Source organism: Ambystoma mexicanum, chromosome 6p (genome assembly GCF_040938575.1).
Source record: "Ambystoma mexicanum isolate Mex_15411 chromosome 6p, UKY_AmexF1_1, whole genome shotgun sequence".
NCBI lineage: Eukaryota > Metazoa > Chordata > Amphibia > Caudata > Ambystomatidae > Ambystoma > Ambystoma mexicanum.
Window position 1 is genome coordinate 1,443,516,626 of NC_090935.1, and position 19,775 is coordinate 1,443,536,400.

General features: G+C 48.7%; 1 protein-coding gene across 3 annotated transcripts in view; it reads right to left on the reverse strand.

Moving 5' to 3' along the window:
* Positions 1–16,956: 16,956 nt before the first annotated feature.
* The window catches only part of PRAG1 (PEAK1 related, kinase-activating pseudokinase 1), a 75,877-nt gene continuing 73,058 nt past the window's right edge, over positions 16,957–19,775 (reverse strand). For all 3 annotated transcript variants that reach the window (XM_069626179.1, XM_069626178.1, XM_069626180.1), the window contains exon 6: positions 16,957–18,725. In XM_069626179.1, coding sequence (XP_069482280.1) covers positions 17,688–18,725 — 1,038 coding nt within the window. In that variant the 3' untranslated portion in view covers positions 16,957–17,687. The remainder of the gene's footprint in view (positions 18,726–19,775) is intronic.

Sequence of the window (19,775 nt, forward strand, 5' to 3'; positions counted from 1 at the left end):
CCCTCACCCCCCCTCCATGTCCAAGAACAGAGACTGGCATGCATTCATGTGTGCATTCCGCATACAGCTACCCATGTTGCATTGGAACACATGCACCATCCATGTGGTTCACACATTACTGGTCTCACATGCATGACCATGATGTCCCTGCACACACACATCCATACATGGCCTATGTCACACATACAGGCAAGTATCAGACTACCAGCACACTGCAACATGCCCTGTCTCACACAGCAATGCTTGGCCACTTACCGTTCAACTCCAGATGGGTCTGCCTCCCAAGGATCTGGGCGTGGAGCGCTGGGCCTATGCGTTCCAGGACCCTCATCTGGATGTTGCTCATGCTGACCCAGCACCCCTCTGCATCCTCTGCCTTCGCGAGGCGCCGGGCCTTGTAGAGGGTCCTGGACCTGAAGTCCTCCCATCGCTTCCGGACATGCTTGATGTCACCGGTTGCCACCCCCTCCGCATTGATGACAACCACTGCGTCCTCCCAGATCCTCTCCCGTCCTTCCTTGTTGGCGCATGATGTTCCGAAGAGGGCATCATAATGCCCCAGGACATGCTCCACCAGGATACCAACTTCCTTCTCACTGAAGCTGGTGGCCCTCTGCCTCTCTGGCTGGGGGTCGTCAGTGGTCTCAGATGGTGTTTGCCCTGACCTGGCGATCCCCGAGGCAGGCGTGGGTGGGTGGGTGGGCAACTGGGTCCTGGGGCTGGGCTGTGGAGCGATGGTATCCCAGTCGGGAGTCTTCTGTTCCAGCAGGGGTGGATACAGCAACTGGAGAGCGAGTGGGTGTTTCTTGTACTTCTTGTCGGTTCACACACGATTACTTCACAACGTTTCCAGTTCGTACTCCCCGTTTCCTCAGACTGCGTTCTTTTCTTCTTTTGGCGGGGGTGTTGCCAATGCGCACACACGCGTCTTTTTCACGTTCTTTTTCAAGACAGACGGTGAGTCGTGCACGTATTTTCCAACTGTGGTTGCCCCCGTGTGTCGCGTACCCTTTCAGAGGTCATTGTAGGCTGCGTGTAACACGCGTATGCTTATTTTTGTGTTTCTGGGTGCCCCAGCGTAGTGCGGGTTCATTTTTCCATGCATGTGGTCTACCAGGGGTTGCGTGCACGTGTATTTTTGTTTTTGGGGTGCCTTTGCGTTGCGTGACCCGTCATCTTCCCCCAGGGGTCACATACAGCCTTGCTAGAGCACTAGGGTACGAATTCCATCTAGTACCCTACCCCTTTCACCCCAATTGCCCAGGACAATTGTTTACTGCAACTCCCATACGCACAACAACATCAGTGCCATGGTTGGGAGGCGACCAAGCAGTAAGGGAGGCAAAGGTGGCCGACCTCCAAAAGGTGGCCGTGGTCGGCGCGGTAGGGGACGTGGCCAGGATTTCCAGGGTGCCCCTAGAGCCCAGTGTGTGGAGGACCAATCGAGGCCACCTATGTCCCCCCCCCAATGGTTGTGGGAAACGTAGCTGACACCATCCCAGCTCAGCCCTTGTTGGACCGGCCCATTTTGTCACCTGAACCGGCACAGGATGACTCCCAGGCTGACTTCCAGGTCAGCAAGTCTAATCCACGTGTGGCGGTGAAAGTTGCTGTCACCAGGCCACGTGGATCTGGGGCAGCAATGTCATCTGCTGCCCCAAGTAGCCAGGGTGGGGAGGCTGCAGGGGCAGCTGCAGCTCAATCCACCCCAGCTCCGAGTCTCCCAGCCGGGACAGTGTCGGTCCAGGTCCATCACACCGACGTTGGCCCTGCCAACATCACCCTGCAGCCAATGCCTGCACAAAGACCTATGGTCATTGTGCCTTTACAGGCTTCTAGTACCCAGTCCACTTGCGCTTCTGCCCCTACTGACCAGAGCGGCGTAAGCCACTCAGGATCCTCACCACCTTCCAAGAAGAAGAAGGGTGCTCTTGCACTACAGGCTGAGACCCCAGACACGGCTACACACTCCGGCACGTCAAGGAAGCCTAGCTTCAATGACACCGAACTTGATGCACTTGTGGCCTATGTGTTGGCACATAGCCGCAAAATGTTGGTGACTGCAGGCTGTAAGACTATGACTGCTCAAATTAGGGCCCACTGGCAGACCATCGCAGACCACATTAGTGCCCCTGGATTTGTGAGGCGCACAGCTGATGATTGCTATAAGTGGTGGAATTACCTTAAACGCAGAGCAAAGAACAAGCTTGCTTCCAATCATGCCTCTACTCTGGTGACTGGCGGTGGGTCTCCACCAGAGGACGAACAACTCACTGAACATGAGTCTGTTGCCGGAACCTTCATCACAGAGGAACAGATCCAAGGCGTGGGAGACCTACCAGATTATGAGGCATTGTCCGGTGAGTGCCCATGCAAGTGTGTGTAATCCATGTGTATGTTTCTTGGGTGATGTGTAATGATTGAGTGCCAGGTGAGGGTGTGTACTCCTGAGTGGTATGGGTCACCCATGTGCTTTCTTCAAACCATTCACCAGCCTTGGGTTTGGGTATGACAGTATCCCTTCTGACCACAGTAGCCAATTAGCGCCACATTACTGCAGTTGCCCTTGAACTGTCATCTTGCAACAACATTGTTCTGATTTTTCAGTGTTCATTCAGCCTGATTGTTTCAATCCTCCCATTTTTGCAACGCATTTTTCTGCCCTAATGCCACATATGTGACATGCTTCTGTCATAGATTACACCCCACAATGGCCCACATTTATTACCTTGTTATGGGAATGATTTGACCATTCAGGCTAATTGAGCATTGGCCTGCTCACATTAGTTTTTGGGGCCTGTTTGAATGAGGAACATGATTGTTGTTTCCTGTCATGTTGGAGTGACCAACCATTGATGTATCCATCCGCCTGACATCACTGTATTATTGCACACTGGATATGTTGCAGTGTGTGGCACGTGCATATTTTGTCACACTTTTTTGAATTTTTCATCTCATCATGTCCATCTCACATGGATGGGTGACAGTATTCATTCACTGACACATGGCTGTACTTGACAAATGTACCATGGCTATGCTACGTGCCATCTGTGTGCTGGCATGTGTCATGTACGTGGATTGCCCATGCCACTCACAGGCTAATATGTGATGCCAGTGCTATCCAGCATGCAGCACATGGGTTGATTTTCCATCTTGGAGTCCTCAGTGTCTGCTTTTTGCCTCCCCTTCCAACTCATTGACAGTGCATGCATGCCAGGGTTATAGTCGTGTGGGACACATGTTATTCATGTACTGGATCATTGCCTTGTCAGGCCTATGTGTGTGCTATGGTGCTCATGCCTGTTTCCATTTGTTGTCTTTCATGTTTTTGCAGGTGATGACGCACTTGATGCTGTTGAGGTGGAGGAGATGGTGCAGACCCAGGTGGAATCTCAGCCACGACTGGGCACCAGTGGAGGAAGTGGTGTGGTGGTGTCCTCCTGCAGACCATACTGTCCCCGGGTGTCTCTGGGTGCACCTCCCCAGACCTCTATGATTCAGGTGCTGAATCGGACAGTGGGACTTCTGTGCTGTCGCAGGTGAGGGTTTCTGGCAGGGATGCTGTTCTGTCCAACCCACCTGCACCGGGGGTAGGCCCCTCTATGGGGATGTCAGTGTTGGTAAGTCCGCCTTTGGCGGTTATGGATGCAGGGTCACACTCCACACCATCTGATCCTGTTCCTGTGCCAGCAGATCAGAGGGGGAATGCAGTCCTGCAGCCTCAGGCAGTGCCAGCACAGCAAGCTGCAGATCGCCTTGCCCCAAACAGGTGTGGTGCCCGCCGACGTAGTGGCCGTACGCCACCAGGCAACCCTGTATGGGAAAACTCCATGTACAGTATAGCAGCAAAACAGGGAGCATCGGTTGAACTGATGGCTCAGGCAATGGAGAGGGTGGCCACTTCCATTCTCCCCCCTGAAAGGCAGATGGAGCAACAACAGCAGGCAACAGACTCCATTTGCCAATCACACAGGGAAGACATGTTGGCGTCCAACAGGGACCGACGGGCGGCACTGGAGACTCTGTGCAAAGCCATATCTGTAGAGTCACAGGGCCACAGGGAAGCCCTGAGGTTAGAACTCCATTTCCTCAGGGAGACTCTGGGTGAACTTGAGGCTTCCCGAAATTTTAGGTCAGAACAGCAGCTGGAGAAGGTCACACGTTCGCTCTCAGCTGAGCTGCAGGCAACTCGTGAGGAGATCCGGGCATCACGCGAGGCCATGCATGCAGAAATGCAGGCAACCCGTGAGGTGCTGCATGGGGATCTCTGTACTATCATCCTCTAGAACCAGACCTTCAACACCCGCATGCTTGCTGCCATGGAGGACGATTGTATACAAATTGTTCGTTTTACAACTGCTCGAATGACATTGACCTTTTCACAATTGACCGAATTGTGAAGGTCAATTTTACCATATATGTGGGGGGAAACCCCCCACAACCCCCCACCCAACGCCAAACCCCATATTATATATATATATATATATATATATATATATTCGGTCAATTGTGAAAAGGTCAATTGTAACCCTTTAAATTCGGTCAATTGTTCATTCGAACAATTGTAAACGAACAATTTGGGTAATACCATGGAGGACCATACCAGGGCTTTGTGTGGGCTGCCTACAATAGCACCGCCACCTCCTGATGTAGCAGCAGAGGGTGAAGAGAGCGACAGCAGTTCTCCCACATTGGTGTGGCCGTGCAGGCCATGAGCCCATGGAGGCATTTTCTTTCTCGCAACATCCACGCAGGTGGGTGCTGGGGTGCACCCTGTCCTCAAACCTCCTGGGTGGCCTTCCCCCCCCCTGGTCCACACATGGCCATTTTTGTATTTTTCTTTTTTTTTGTACAGTGTGTTGCCTTGTGTGGCTCCCATGGGCATCCACTGTGTATTCCAGCTGGGCACATGCAGGCTTGTCCTGTCTTTGGTTTAGATGCTTGGGTTCATGACACACACACACCCCTCCTGCTTCCCCTTTGCATGGGCTTGCAAAGGGTGTGACCAAGTGACAGTGACTTACACAGTGACATTGGGCCCCCATGAGCTGTGTGGGCAGTCTGTAGTCAAAACTATGTGGACATCCCTAGTGGGGATTGTTGTTGTATTGAACACTGCATGGTGTATTGATATGTGCTTGGGCATCCATGTCTTCCTCCTTATTCACAGGTACCTTCTTCATGTCTTCACAAGGCCGTCTCCTTTGCAGACGCAGTTCATGTTGTATGCAGTACACTGACACATTTGCCCGACAGCAACACTCTGCAGTTGGAAGGGGTCAATGTGCTGGCTTATTCAGGTTGTAAGACTTGCACTACTTTGATTTTGTACAGTCATATTTTGCCACTGTTTCATCCTGTGTTGCTGTATTGTGTTGCTGGTAAGTATTTGTTCATGTCTGCTGTTTGTTATTGATTACTGGGAGCATATTGTCTGTGGCCTGTTCCCATTTGGGACAGTGCACTTTGTGACACTTGTGTCATGTGTTGTGCATTCATTTGGTTGCTTTGACATTGCATGACATGCCACGGTGTGTTGGGTAGTGGAGATGGGGAGGGGTTGGGTGACATGGCACTGTTTTCATGTTGTATTTTGCAAAGGGGTAGTCATTCATGCAGCATAAATGTGTGTCTTTTTGTGACACAGCATTGGTTGTCTTTCAGTAGGTAGGGATGTACACAATGTAACACTTTCAGGTGACCAATCTCAGGCTGGTATGGTTGTGACATGTGACTGTCCCTTATGTCATCATCATTGATCGTCAGCTGCTATGTACCAGGGCTGTGTGCACTCCACACGGGTATTTTAGCTGAAGTAATTAACCACCAGCTGCGTACGGGCTGCCTCACCACGTGCCATTTGCCCTCCCATGCGCAGCGGGCGTGCATGTGGTTGGGGGTTTGGGGGCACCACCATGTCCACCGGCAGGCCCCGGCGGGTTGCAACGTTGTGCAGGACACATGCTGCCACTATGATCCTGCACACTACTGGGGGCTCGTATAGCAGCTGCCCACCATGTTGCCACTATGCCCCGGGTTGCAATATGGGCTGTGTTGTATCTTACCTCGGGTGGTGTGGTGGGTATCCGAATTGGCGTCATCATGTGGGTGCTCAAGAGGGTAGGCACTGTCCCCTGGGGAGGTGAGGATGGGTATCATTAGTGGGGTTGTGACATTACTCAGTATCTGACATGCATGCATGTGCAGAGGCATTTATACTCACCAAGCATCCATGTATCGCCATGCCTCCCAGCTTCTAGGTCCTGGTTTAGGGGTGACATTCTGAAAATGAAACGGTCATGGGTGGACCCTGGATAGTTGGCATATACTGAGGTGAGGATTCCCTTGGCATCACATACTACCTGCACGTTGATGGAATGCCAGTGATTGCGGTTTCTATAGATGTGCTCAGTTGCCCTGGGAGGACGTAGAGCCACATGGGTGCAATCAATGGCACCTAGCACTTTGGGGAAGTGTGCCACCCCGTAAAAGTCCTGGACGGCAGCCTGCCTTTCTGCAGGTGTTCTGGGCATGTATATGTGCCTGCGCACTGAAGAGCGTGCAGTCATGATGGCCAACACCTGGTGTAGGCAGCATGACTGTGTGGCCTGTGACAACAACCCCCTCCCCACTATGGCACTTGTCCGCTGAAATGAACCAGTGGCCAAGAAGTGCAGTACATTGAGCACCTTTTCCAAGGGGCTCAGTGCTTGGGTGCACAGGGTGGGTGATGTGAGGTTATCCTCCCACTCACTCACCAGGTCGAGTATTGTGTGATGGGAACCTGTACCTCCCATACACCTGGTCATCAGGCATCCCAAAAAGGGTGGTCCTGGGTGTCAAAATTCTGGGCCTGGCTATCATCCTCCTCCTCCTGCGGTGTCCCACGACCACTGCTGCGAGGAATGGTATATTCATCATAGCGTCTGAGCTTGTTTGTTGCTTGCATGCACTTTTATGCTGCGCGGGGCTGCGTACGCCTGCTTCCTGCTGGCGTATGTGTTTCCGGATTAGCGTGTCTTTTTTTGGCGCACGCATTTCCCCTGTTCGATTCCATGAATACATGTTGTAGGCGCGCGTGTGGGCGTTCTGCGCATTTACCTCCTGTACTTCCCCACGTAACGTCCACATGTTCACGCGTTATTCCGCGTGTTACACCCCGTGTTCCGCCCACTTTTGTTGTGTGCACCGCGCAATGTGCGCTTTCGCTGTGCGCATAGCGCACGCCGCTTGATGACGTGTGCGCCCGCGTGCGCCACGCACTATTTTAGCGCACATCCCAGGATTTCCACGCGCTCAGACTTCCATGAATCGATGTGCGCGGCTTTCGCACGCTTGCGTTGCGATTTTCGCGCTTGCGCAGCGATTTTCCTTGTACCTTAATTCCATGAATCGGCCTGCCAATGTGACTGAGGGACTATCCCTTGGCATAAAAAGTTCTTCTGCTGTCTACCTTTGCCCCTTTATGCAATCTGAAATAATGTCTGAAAACATGTATTAAAACCTACTGTAAAGCAACTTCCCACACTAGCACACCAACCACACTATGCATGCACCATTAATCACCTGGCGTTTATTTGCGTCATCTTGGTAGGATAAATCACAGTGCGACCAATCATTTGGCCAAGCGTACCAAAAATCGTCCGTCAGTCACATTAAATATTTAGCATCCCGGACTCTGGATGCATGGGTAGGACAGCGGCTGTTTAGGCTGCAGATGAAGAGATCCACCTGGGGAACACCCCATCGGTGGAACAATTCCCTCACCACCTGTGGGTGTAGCTGCCACTCGTGGTTGGCCTCCACAAAAAGGCTTTGTTGGTCTGCTTTCACATTGAATGCCACCGGCAGGTGGACAGCCTGGAGCCACACCTTGAGAGCGACCGCCCTTTCCAACAATTCCAGGGCTAGATGTATGAGGGGGAAGGGATCTCGTGCCCTCCTGCTGATTGACGCAGAACATTGAGACAGCATTGTCCATCCATATGAACAGTTTTCCCTGAAGGTTGAGTAAAAAAGCCTTAACGCCAGAAAGATGGCCTTCAGTTCCAAATGATGGGAACGGCACACCCCTGTTCACAGGTTGTATACTTGGAAATTGTACATCATTGCCCATCTGAGCTGGGAGGAGTCAGTCATGATGGTCGACTGGAGCAACAGGTCTCCGAAGGGTAACCCGTGCAATAGATTCTGGGGATCTGTCCACATGAGAAGGTCTTTAATCAAGTCTTGAGGAATGTGAATCAACTGCGACTGATGATCCACCCCCTACGACTCGGAGAGCGTCAGCCGAGTTCTCCTCATTTTCAACCTGGCTAGTGTGACTGCCAGGACACCATCAGCCCAAACAGCCTTTGACACTACTGGAAGAAATAAATGGAGTAGGTTTCCTGAATGTCTGCTACCCTCTCTTCTGTCGTGAAGACCTTGGTCTCCTGCATGTATCATAGGAAGCCTACAAAGACCAAGCACTGACACAGGGTTAGGTTTGACTACTTCCAGTTGACAGAAAGACTTAGGTTGTAAAGTAAGCCCAGAAGATAATGAAGGTGAGAGTTCCCTTTCTCCGGGGATAGCCCCTTTACCAGTAGTCCGAGGTATGGGTAGAGATGAATACCCTGGTGACGGAGGAAGGAGGGCACTGTGATCATCATTTTTGTGAACACTCCTGGTGCTGAGTTGAGACCAAAAGGAAGGATTTGAAACTGAAAATGGTGCTCCCTGCAGAGTATCTCAAAAACATCTGATGAGGGGCCCATATAGGGATATGCAAGTAAGCATTTTCAGATCCACTGCACGTATCCAGTCCTCCTGCTGCAGGGCCGACTGGATCTGTGTGATGGTGATCATCTGGAATGTCTGAATTGGGAGTAAAACATTGAAGTATGCAAGGTCCAGAAAGGTGAGCAGGTCTGCCTGGTTGGACTTTGGCACCATGAACAGAGGGAAATAGAACCCCTATTCAATTTCCGGGGCTGGAACACTCTATTGCCGTCATTTCTAAGAGTATGGAAACCTCTGCCCCAAGTGAGGGGGACCCAGCCTGCTTCAATAGAGGATGGGAGGGGTGGAAGAGGGAGCCTGAACTCCCTGCTGGTGACAGACTGCACCTATGAATCCTTGGTTATGGTCCTCCAGGCCTCCAAGTGGAAGGAGATCCTTCCACCCCTATGGAGTCCTGTCGGACCAAACAAGGCCATCCTTTGGTTGGTCTGTTAGTGAAGGAACTGGAAGAGCTGGGTGATGCAGCTTGGTGGGAGGAAAAAAACCTGGTAGCAGATTTCTGTTGCTTTTTTTGCTGCGTATCTGTCCTGCAGTCTTGTCTTTCACTCCTGGAATCCCTGAATCCAGAAAAAGATCTGAACCACGCCTGCAATCAGAACGAAGACACTTGTTTGGAGGGGGTCTGGGACTGGGATTTCAAGAAAGCCCCTACGGTCCATGAGCCTGCCATGAAAAGCCATCACTGATAGTGTGATTTCGTGCCCCTCCTCTGTGAGGTGCAGATCTGCTGGGGCCTGCAAGTCTGGTGCTAGTGGAGGAGCCAGTTCTTAAATCAGAAGAGCTGCAGGATCAGGGGGGAGTGATGGCAGAGGTTGGGGGTCCACCAGAGGCGGAGACGGAACTGCGATCCTTGGAGGGGTTGGCATTATCTCTCTAAAGATGCCTTTGAAATACTCCTACATAGGGTCCAAGCGCATCAGCATCTGGAACCTCTGAAATAATGGCTCCTCCGATTGATGCAACCTTTGCAGAGGAGTAGGCCTCTGAGTTGGAGCAGGCCGTGACCATGACTTAATAGAAACTGGCTGCCAAGTGGGCCTGGACAACCACAGATCCACATAATAGAGCAGTGAGGTGGTGACGGGCAAAGACATGGTAGGGGGTAGAGACATTCTAGTCAGAGCCAACCACTCTACCCAGGGAGCAAAGGGATCATTCTCCCCTAAAGCCCTCAGAACCACCCCCAAAGGTTCACGTCCCAATGACGCACTAGGAGTGGATTTGGGTCTCTCCTTTGGCGATGATGAAAGATGGAATGTCTGAGGAGGCAGAGTCCATTTTGAGATGCAACAGCACTGACTGGTTTTTGGTGGTTGGACCCGTGTCGTGCTTGGCCCTCTGACAGGGAACCTCAGTGATGCCGGTATTAGGCTCAACCCTCAAAGAGGGATCCTTGGGGCAACCCCGGCATGTATAGCTCCATGGGGAGCCTTGCTGCTGCTGGGAGGAAGGTTAGCCCTGCTTGTGGGAACCTCAGGGAGAACCCTGGTAGATTTCACCCCTGGCGGGGGAACCTTGGCCATGCCAGTGCTGAGTTTAGCCCTCTTCGAGGTAACCTCTGGGGTGTTCCCAGTACGATAAGGCCCTGCCGTGTGAACCTCAGCACTGCCAGTAAGAATGTTAGCCCCTGATCAGGGAGCAGCGAGCCTCGGAGAAAGCTAAAGTATCCAAATTGGCCTCATGGGCCTCGGGAAGAGTCCAGGTACTGCTAGGGCATGAACAGCCCCTGCTGCCACCATGGACCTCCGAAGAGGAACCGCCAGCCCGGGGAACCCTGACAAGGAAGTCACTTACCGGTTGATGTTTCCTAACTGGGACAAATTCTTGAATGTGCTCCGGCACTTCCTAACGGAAGACCTCTTCCCAGCGCTGGAGACGTAGAGTAAGGGCACAAACCGAGTGTGTCACAGGCAAAACACGCATCCCACAGGTCATCGGGGCCCAGGAAATCCAAGCAGAGCACGTGCAGATGCGAAGCTGAGTGCATAGAAGGCAAAACCCTTTTGTCCCAGCATGAGCGGGCCAAAAAAGACTGACGCCTGAGATGAGGGGAAAGAATTCTGACAGAAGAAAAAGAGTGGGAAAAATTGCCCACTGGTGCTGAAACCTCTGGCCCCAACCGTGCGGACAAAAAATGGACTGAGATGCAAGGCCCGGGGGCCGGGCTTGGGGAGGCAGAGCCTGTGGCTTAAGCATGCACTCGGGCCCGCAACATAAAAATAGGACAGAAAATGTTTGTATGGTGCTACAAAAAGTTCTGGTCCTGTCCCGAAGGACGCAATACCCACAAGTATGGAAAAAAGGGGACAGGACATAGGAGTACCCCTGATGCTCCTTACCATTCTTGCTGCTCTCCAACCTCATTGTGGCCATCCCTTGCGATCCCTCATCCACTTTTGGGCTATTGTTTCACTATGTGGAATGGGGGAGAATGGGCTTCTGAGGCTGAGAGCAGAAGCCACCAAGGCAACTCTAATGGTCGGCACGACCACCTACTTTCTTGTTGGCTTCGTCTGCAAGTTCAGACTGCAACATAACAGGATGCCTAGGAAGCACACTTCCAATACTCTCAGATCATTTGGGACAGGCCACTCCGTCATGATTTTAATAACTTCTCTAAAATAGTGAGATTAAAGATAGTGATGCTTCATTGATACAATATCAGTGTGGCGGGGAAGGGATAGGCCACGTCAGTCGTTTGTAAGACCAGCAACACTATTTCCCCAGGATTCTGCAGCCATATGTGTACTCTGTATCCTCTTCCAAAAGAAGCAATGTGCTAGGCTGTATGTTATGTTATATGTGAGTTGTACTATGCTAGAGGCAGTGGCCGAAGTGGGCGGGAGCGGCTGGGAGCTGTGCTCCTCTACTTTTTTTTTTTATTAATGTTCTCCGTTCCTATACTTTTATTTTAAAAAGAAACTTTTCCGGAATGGCTTCGTTTTAAAATAAGACCGTAGGAATACGTTGAAACTTGCAGTTCAGTGCACTGCACTGAATGTTCCCTTAAACAGCAGGTAAACTTGTCGGGGTTTGGACTGTGTGTGGGAGTGGCGCGGCGATGGGCTTTGTAGGGAGCTGGGGCAGGCCAGCAGGGAACATAGTTCCACTACTTCTTTTCATACACCTAGACCAGTGGCTAATGGGCCAATTTGGACATTACAGTGCTCGCTGATGTAACCTCAGTTTGAGAAGCAAACAATTTTGCTGAAGGCCAACACGGACTGGTCATACTTATCTCCATGGGCAAAAAGCTCCACAACAAGGCCACCTCTGCATGGTAAGTACGGCCCAAGGCATAAAGAGCAGAATTGTAATCAGATATTTAGTCATTGAACAAAGGGCTCTTGTGGGTTGAAGTCAAGCTATGTTTCCTTTTAAATATGATGGTGATTTTTTATTTAATTGTTCACTTATAACGTGCTTAATACGAGCGGGATCGGGATTCGAACCCCTGTTGCACCGCACTTGCTTCCACGTCGCCCCAGAGCTATCCTTGCTCCGCCTGCTGTGCAAAATCTTGCACACTAACATAAGGCTCTTGTAAGTAAAAATGATGCGTGTAGCAAATGTTGCGAGTGAAGAGAGAGCGAGAAAAGCCTCCCGACACCTCCCTTTATATTTCCAAGGGATACGGTTTCAGAGAGCAAATGGATTTTGGGTGTTAAAAGGAAGAGTACTTGTGTGGTTGGAGAACACCAGACCAAGCACTGCCATTGCTTTTAATGCTTGGCGGCACTCTCTGGCCTTGCCCTCAAATATTCGGGTGTTGAGCCCAGTTGGGAAGCGCAGTTAATGACTTTTGGCCTCATCACGAGTTGGGCGGCAGCCCTTAAATCCAGCGGTAGTGCTATTACCACTACATTTAAGGGCTGGCCCAATCATGAGTTGACCGGAAAGTGGGACTTTTACCTCCAGCTTTTTGCTGGAGGTAAAAATGTCCCCTTTCCACCAATTTTTGGCACCATTATCACAGCGCTAATAGCACCACCCCATACACATTGGGTCCAATGGACCCAGTGGGGAATGGGAATTTACTGCCTTACCGCTGCCCGTGATATCGCGCCAATAGCGCCGGACTGAGTAGCAGTAATGCTATTTGCGTTGCTGGTGTCCCGGCGCAATTATCGCAGGGATACCACCAACCTCAGGATGAGCCCTTTGCCTCTTCAACTGAATATTATTTTGTCAGAAGTTCGGGGTCCTGCAAGTCAAACTCCTGATTAGTTTGAACTACAATCTCCCCCCGCACCCCAATAGCTTATGTTGGATATCAGCACAACCTCCCAGGTTCTGTAATCATTTCAAAAGCTGCTAACCAACCCAACATGTCAGGGGCATACAACGGTTTTTGGCCTTTGGTAGGAGAAATCACACGTCCATGCCTACTGAAAGTACCATCCAGGCCTGAGTAGTCTCACCCCAGGCTGGCCATACTGTGGTGTGCATTTAAAGACCCCAAACAGAAGTCCCTTTTACATGAATGGCAGGCATTTAAAAACTGCAACAAAAATGGCCTGGCTTTGCTTTTCACGTTAAGTTAAAGATCCATGTGGAAAGGGGCTTACCTGTCATTTACCAATGGACAAGCAACAGTTTAATTTACAAAAGAAGGAGGAATCAAAGATCCCTGTGACATGGAAAACAGGATTTTTAAACATTGAAAGCAAAAATGGCCTGCACATGTGTCTGCAAATAAAAACGGCTTTAAAAAGCTAAAATGGAAAGAAATATCACTGCTCTCTGAAAAATGTCAGGAAAATAAAACATGTGGGGGTTGACAAAGCAATGATATTATGTTTCACTTACAAAACTCCAGTGACATTTGAACAGCCACTTTTTCTTCACGGAAAACCTTTTTATGGCTGTGGTCAAAACTTCACCATCTAATGACCCCCACAATAAAATGTGCTGCTGAAGGTGTTGAAAGCCCAGTGTCATCCAGCCCTGCCTGGGCTTCAAGGAAATTCCAACTTCAAAGAGACTCATAAAAAACCTCTGGTCACAGGCTGGCCCAGGGAGACAGATGGCTGTGCTTGATTAAGCAGACCTCCCATTTGCTGAACATGAACATTCACAATTAATTTAAAGGACTATTATCATTTAGGCATTTTTCGCAGCAACCATACGGTGGATTGTTTTCATTTTTATACAATTTATGTAATTTCCAGTAGATTTTGGGAATATAAATATGCATCTACCTGTGACTCTGGGAACTGTAATGGCCAGTTAGACAAGGTTTCTGGCTGGTCTGAGTAGGTTTCAAATGTCAGAGTTGGTAAAAAGGTGGAAAATGAAATTAGGGATATGTTTAATAACTTATATCTTCATAACTGTTGTGCATTTGACGGAAACAACAATGTGCCACATGGCCGTGCTACATTGTACAGATTTAGTGGTCGGCTTATCTAATTCTCCATGATCAGCTAAAACAGAAAATATGTTTGGTATGACAGTTGCTAGTAAAATCATGAAGTTGTGATACATAACTAGTTTTATTACAAATAGCAATTGCCATATGTTGCTTCAAACCCCAAAACCAATCCTGACTTGGAGGTGGGGTTGCTAGAAGAGGGAGGAGTAACTGTCCAATCCTAGTGGAAGGGATTATTGCAGGGTACTTCCCCAAGATTGTAAAATTGGTGATGTAATTTCTGCTATATAAGGGGAACTGCACTAGGTCAGGAGACGCACAAAAACCGGGGAGACAGACAAAGGAGAAAGACAGGAGGACAGAGAGAAGGCTGTTGAAACTTACCATCTGACAGCTGTAAGGAGACACCAGAGGAGAGTGCAGAGAGTGCATCTGGTGCAGCTGTCTATTTCTAGAAAGGCCTCAAGGCCTACTGGGTCCTGTGGTGGAGAGTGGGAGGCCATCTTTGAGAGTGGAGTGACCAGACCCATGCCCTATCTTTCCAGAGTGTCCTGAGATACAGCTGGCTTTCTTGACCCGTAAACGGATGCTTGCTATGCAAATAGAACTAAGCCTTGGAAACCCAAAAGGTGGGGGTGGGAGTCTGTTTGCCTTGAATCATTTCCCTTTATAGCGGGTGGGATTGGGGGGGGGGGCAAAACTGTGTAGATCCTTAGCCTATGTAACCAAAAATATTAATTTAATTAATTCCCCATTCCCAGTGTGCGCTGAAAACTATAGCCTATAATTGAATTGGGTTATCCTTGTTGTCCAGCTGACCCAGACTTCTTTAAGGAAGAGGGGTGTCTTTGTTCTTAAATCATTCCAAACTTTTTATCCAGCTTCCCCAACCACAGGCCTTTCAGTAAGGGGGGGGGGGGGTGGTCTGAAATCCCAAATTCCCCAAGCATGCACATTTTTCTGTCTGACTTCCCAACATAGACCAAAGCAAGGGGTGGGGGGTCTGAAAAACAAAGCGACAATGTTTATTTTAAATCAAAAGTGGGGGTGAAATTATAATAGCCATATGTATTTTTACCAATCTTGAAATGCTACTGCTAGCCTTTTAAGTCTGCAGGAAAATCAAAAATCACACATTACGTAAGTGCCTTCTCTATTGACCTGTGTAATAATTTTGTGAAGTGAAATTCACAGAAGGGGAAGAATTTTGTCTGTTTTGTTTTACTCAATTTTGTATTTATTTATGCTGAGAAAAGTTGACTGTTGTGTTCTGGATAAAGTGGTGTTTTGGATATTTTCGTGCCAATTTCTATTACTTTTAATTTAAATAAATACCAATATATTTCCCGTACATCTGCCTGGTTCTTGGCTCATTGTTAGCTTAGGGGCGGGGATCTAAGGGGCATGATATGTGTCAGATAGGGCTAAAAAAAGAATCTGTTAAACAGTTTGTTGAATAACCACTTGAGTGGGGGGGAAGGGACTCTGTGTTGAGGGTGGCTTCTCAATAAACCGTTGCAATACACATGGAGAACCATGCCCACGTTTACCCTGTATTGTGTGCCGCATAGCCCAGATGCCTGTTTGCCAAGAGCTCTTGCACACCACCACGTTGTAGAAGGGAATGCAATAATAACACATCATCACTTCCCGCCACATAAAAGCGGTGGGCAGATCCAGCAAGCAGGTGTGCCATCATGTGTTTAAGGAGTCTGCTCCATGCCAGGAGACACACCGCCTGAGTCACAGCACGTTTTCCAATGGGATTGCGACATTATAAAAGGCTTCTATGAATCAGGCCCACAGACTCTAGTTGTGGCTCCTACTTGGTAACCTTCAACCTTTCTCCTGCACTATTCCAATCCCTTTCCGCACTGTTACATGTTCCCCACTAGCTACAAATGTGGACTATTCCCTGATGCCCTAAAGGGCATGTCGATTGCAAATGCTATATCTAATAAGGATCGATCAACTGTGCAAGCATTCTAATGCAGGTCTGTGACCCCTCATGAGGTACTGCACTCTTACTTCCTAAAGCTAGGTTTGCGGTCAGTAAATACCCAGAATATAACCCTCTGAATTCATTCAGATCATGTGGGGTCTACCACAGGATGTGCGGATCTGGGGCCTTATCTTAACTGTTACATGCAATTTAAATTTATTATTAATGTGTTATAGCTTAGTATAAGCTTTTCACATGACATAAGAAATTACATTTACAAAGCAGTTAATCATTAAAAACAGATAACATATTAAATTAATAAAGGAAATAGTAGAATAAAAGGAAGGAATAGAGAGAAAAGAAAAAAGAAAATAAGAATAAGAAAAAAACGAAAGATAAAATTAATAGATATTCCTAACAAAAAAAAATTCTGAATTCAAAATTAAAAAAGTGTATATGTTGAGAAAATATGTGGATAAGTCCTTAAGACCACCGATTGGTGAGTGTTAGTTCTTTTACATAATCAAAACTTCAGGTCCAGAAAGCGATTGCTGATGGTAGATTAGTAAATTATTTTTTTCCTAAATATAACATTCCCATAGAAGGCATCCCTAGATTGGCAGTTTGCTATACGTTTATGCCCAATGATTTCTCAACATTCGTCCAGACATTATACATTGCAATGTATAGTTTCATTCCTTTTCCCTTTGCATTAACGGCTCTTTGCCAATGCAATGGCACTAACAAATGACACTGAACTTAAATTGTCATCATGCTCTAAAAAGACATCAAACATGCAAAAACCATCATAATTTTCAACTTTCACAGTGCAGAACATTCAAGTAATGTGCAGGGATTTTGGCAAACATCAACATTACTTTATTGATTTTTTGTAAAAGTATACCACAAGGTAAAAAAATAATAAAACACTTGCCAGGCAACTTGATTTCCAAGTGTTTTTTTTTTTTAACATTGAGAAATCCAGACGATGGGAACACCCAAGACCCACAGTTCTGCATGTACTAACACCAAGATTTGTGCCACAGATCTTGCCCTGGTACAAAGTTCAAACGTGGGCAAGCACATTTCGCGTTCAGTACATTACTACCGGTCATTTTTATAAAAATAAATATTTTAGTTTACAGGCAAATATGTCCATGCATAGTGATCAGTCCACACAATGTGTTTGTGCGCATGTTAATCTTGGTGCTGTCGCAATGAAACAATCCTCCACAGTTTAACTTTGGCTTAATGTCACAAAGAAATGTTCCTGCACTTCAGCTATGCCAAAGCTGTTTCACAATTTTTTTTTAAAACCTGCAGGGAAAATGTTTCACATGGACTTCAAAAAAATCCTTTTTGCACGATGGAAAGAAAGTGTGGCAACTGCTCAAATGCAAGGCAACACAGGTTTTTCGCTGCTACAGTGCTTTGTCAGACTCCTCCAATGAAACGCCACGTTGCGTTTCATGGCTTCTGCACAACCCTCTATACACACACACACACACTACAAAAGCATCATTAACTGGGTGTGTGCATCTCCCCTGACTGGTGTGACTTTCAAGTGCTTGCGTTTCCATGGTGTAATCAGAGGAGATGGAGAAGCCGGAGTGTGTGAATGAGGAAACACGGGTCTGTGGATGCCAAATACTGGCAGCACAGCCAGTCCTCCAGTTCGATGCCCCGCTCGGGGTCCACGGCCCGCTCGGCGAACTTCATCATGAGCAGGGCCCGCTTCATGTCGATCCAGTTCTGCAGCGCGCCGTGCAGCGCTTCCTCGTGCGTAAATGGCCGCTCAGCCAAGTCCTTCCGGGGTCCCCAGAGCAGACACTGCAGCGCCCGCTTTGCTTCCGTGATGCGGATGCGCTTGATTGGGTCCGCCTCCAGCAGCAAGTGAGCAAGACGCTCGAGTCCCGCGGAGTAGAGTGAGAGCTTGGGGATGGATGGCAGATCCTCCTGGCTGTACTCCTGCTCTCTCAAGTGAGCCCGCACCTCAAAGGGGTTGGGCTGGTGAAGGAGTTCATAAATGAGAATGCCAGTCTGAAACTCATCAAACTTCTTGTACTGCGAGGCAGAGACAATCTCGGGGGCCAGCCTAGCCTGGTCCCTCTTTAGCTTCGGATTGTTGATCCCCGACCTCTGCTTGGCCTTCGAGAAATTGCTGACGATGAGCCTTGGTAAGCGCTTCTCATCGTTGCTGTTCTTCCCTGCGACGGACGGCTGGCAACGGGCAAGCAGCAAGTTCTCCAGGCAGAGGTCCCGGTGTATGATGCCGTGCTCCTTGAGGTGCTCCAGGCCGTTGCAGAGCTGCAAGAGCAGGAAACACACTTTGCGTTCATAGACATCCGGTTGGGTACTGTGGGAGGACACCGAATCTTTGACCAAGTCAGCGGCGGTCTGGTGCGGCACTTCCCGGGTGATGACGACAACACACTCCTGCTCATTGCTGGTGTGGGCCGCTGGTGCACTGCTGGGGGCAGAAGAGGCATTCTGCGGTTTTGTTGACTGTGACATACTGGATGGCACAGTGGCTAAAAAATGGCCGCAATCCTGCTGAATGTTAAAGTGGACTGGCAACGACAGGCTACAATAGGTTGCGGTCTTGGAACCATCCGTTTTGCATATCTGTAAAAAACACAAAAAGAACGGGTTAATGGACATATATATAATGTATGCTTATAACAACACAACTAGAGCAAGGAAAACACCCCAAATTCCCGTTTGGTTTGAGGCGCCACCCACTTTTATCCCATTATCATCACTGGCTCAACTAACAAAAGGACTTATAGTTCCAAAATAATGTTTGCCCTTAAATACCATAAGTGCTTTAAAATCGAACGACATGATATGCTCATAAAAAGGCCCAGCGAAATACTAATTGATCGATAAAATGTTTGCTAGATATTGCCATAATGTTGTATCCATACACTATCAAGGTGACAACTTGCCAGGGAAAATTAGAGTGGTGTGAATATAACGTGTCAAAATTCACCTCCAAAATATAAACTAATTTTAAGATCCTTATCCCCCCGCCCCCCTTCTAGTCACAATTCTCCCTTTTTAGGTCCGGCTAGAGAAAGCGCTCTAGCTCCCTTCTAGAGCTATTGAGGCTACTTATCCCTTTACTTTTATAAAGCCTTATGTATTGACCTTTTCAATGTTTCTTTCAGTAGAATGTGTAACGTCAGTCTATACTTTCCCCCCCTCATGTATGTTCCGGTCCTCTGTTCAAGGAAAAACTGGAGGAAAATAAGAGTTGCCACTTTAGAAAGAGACAAAAGGAGCTGTGAAGGGAGGGTAGTGAGGCATGAACAGGAGCTGTGCAGGCAGGGTAGTGGGAGAAAGTGGCATGAACAGCAGCTGTGCAGGCAGGGTAGTGGGGTGGGAGTGTGGGATGAACAGGAGCTGTGCAGGCAGGGTAGTGGGGTGGGAGTGTGGCATGAACAGGAGCTGTGCAGGCAGGGTAGTGGGGTGGGAGTGTGGGATGAACAGGAGCTGGGCAGCAGGGTAGTGGGGGGGGGCGGGGGGGGTTGCATGAATATCGTGCTCCATGCTTGTGAAATTGTTTCCGCGTGTGGAGTTGGATCTCAGACGTACAGCTCGTTCTTTCCTTTACCACAATGTTCTGTAATTTAATGTCTGTTTTCATGCACCTCTCATTGCAGGGGCGGGCAC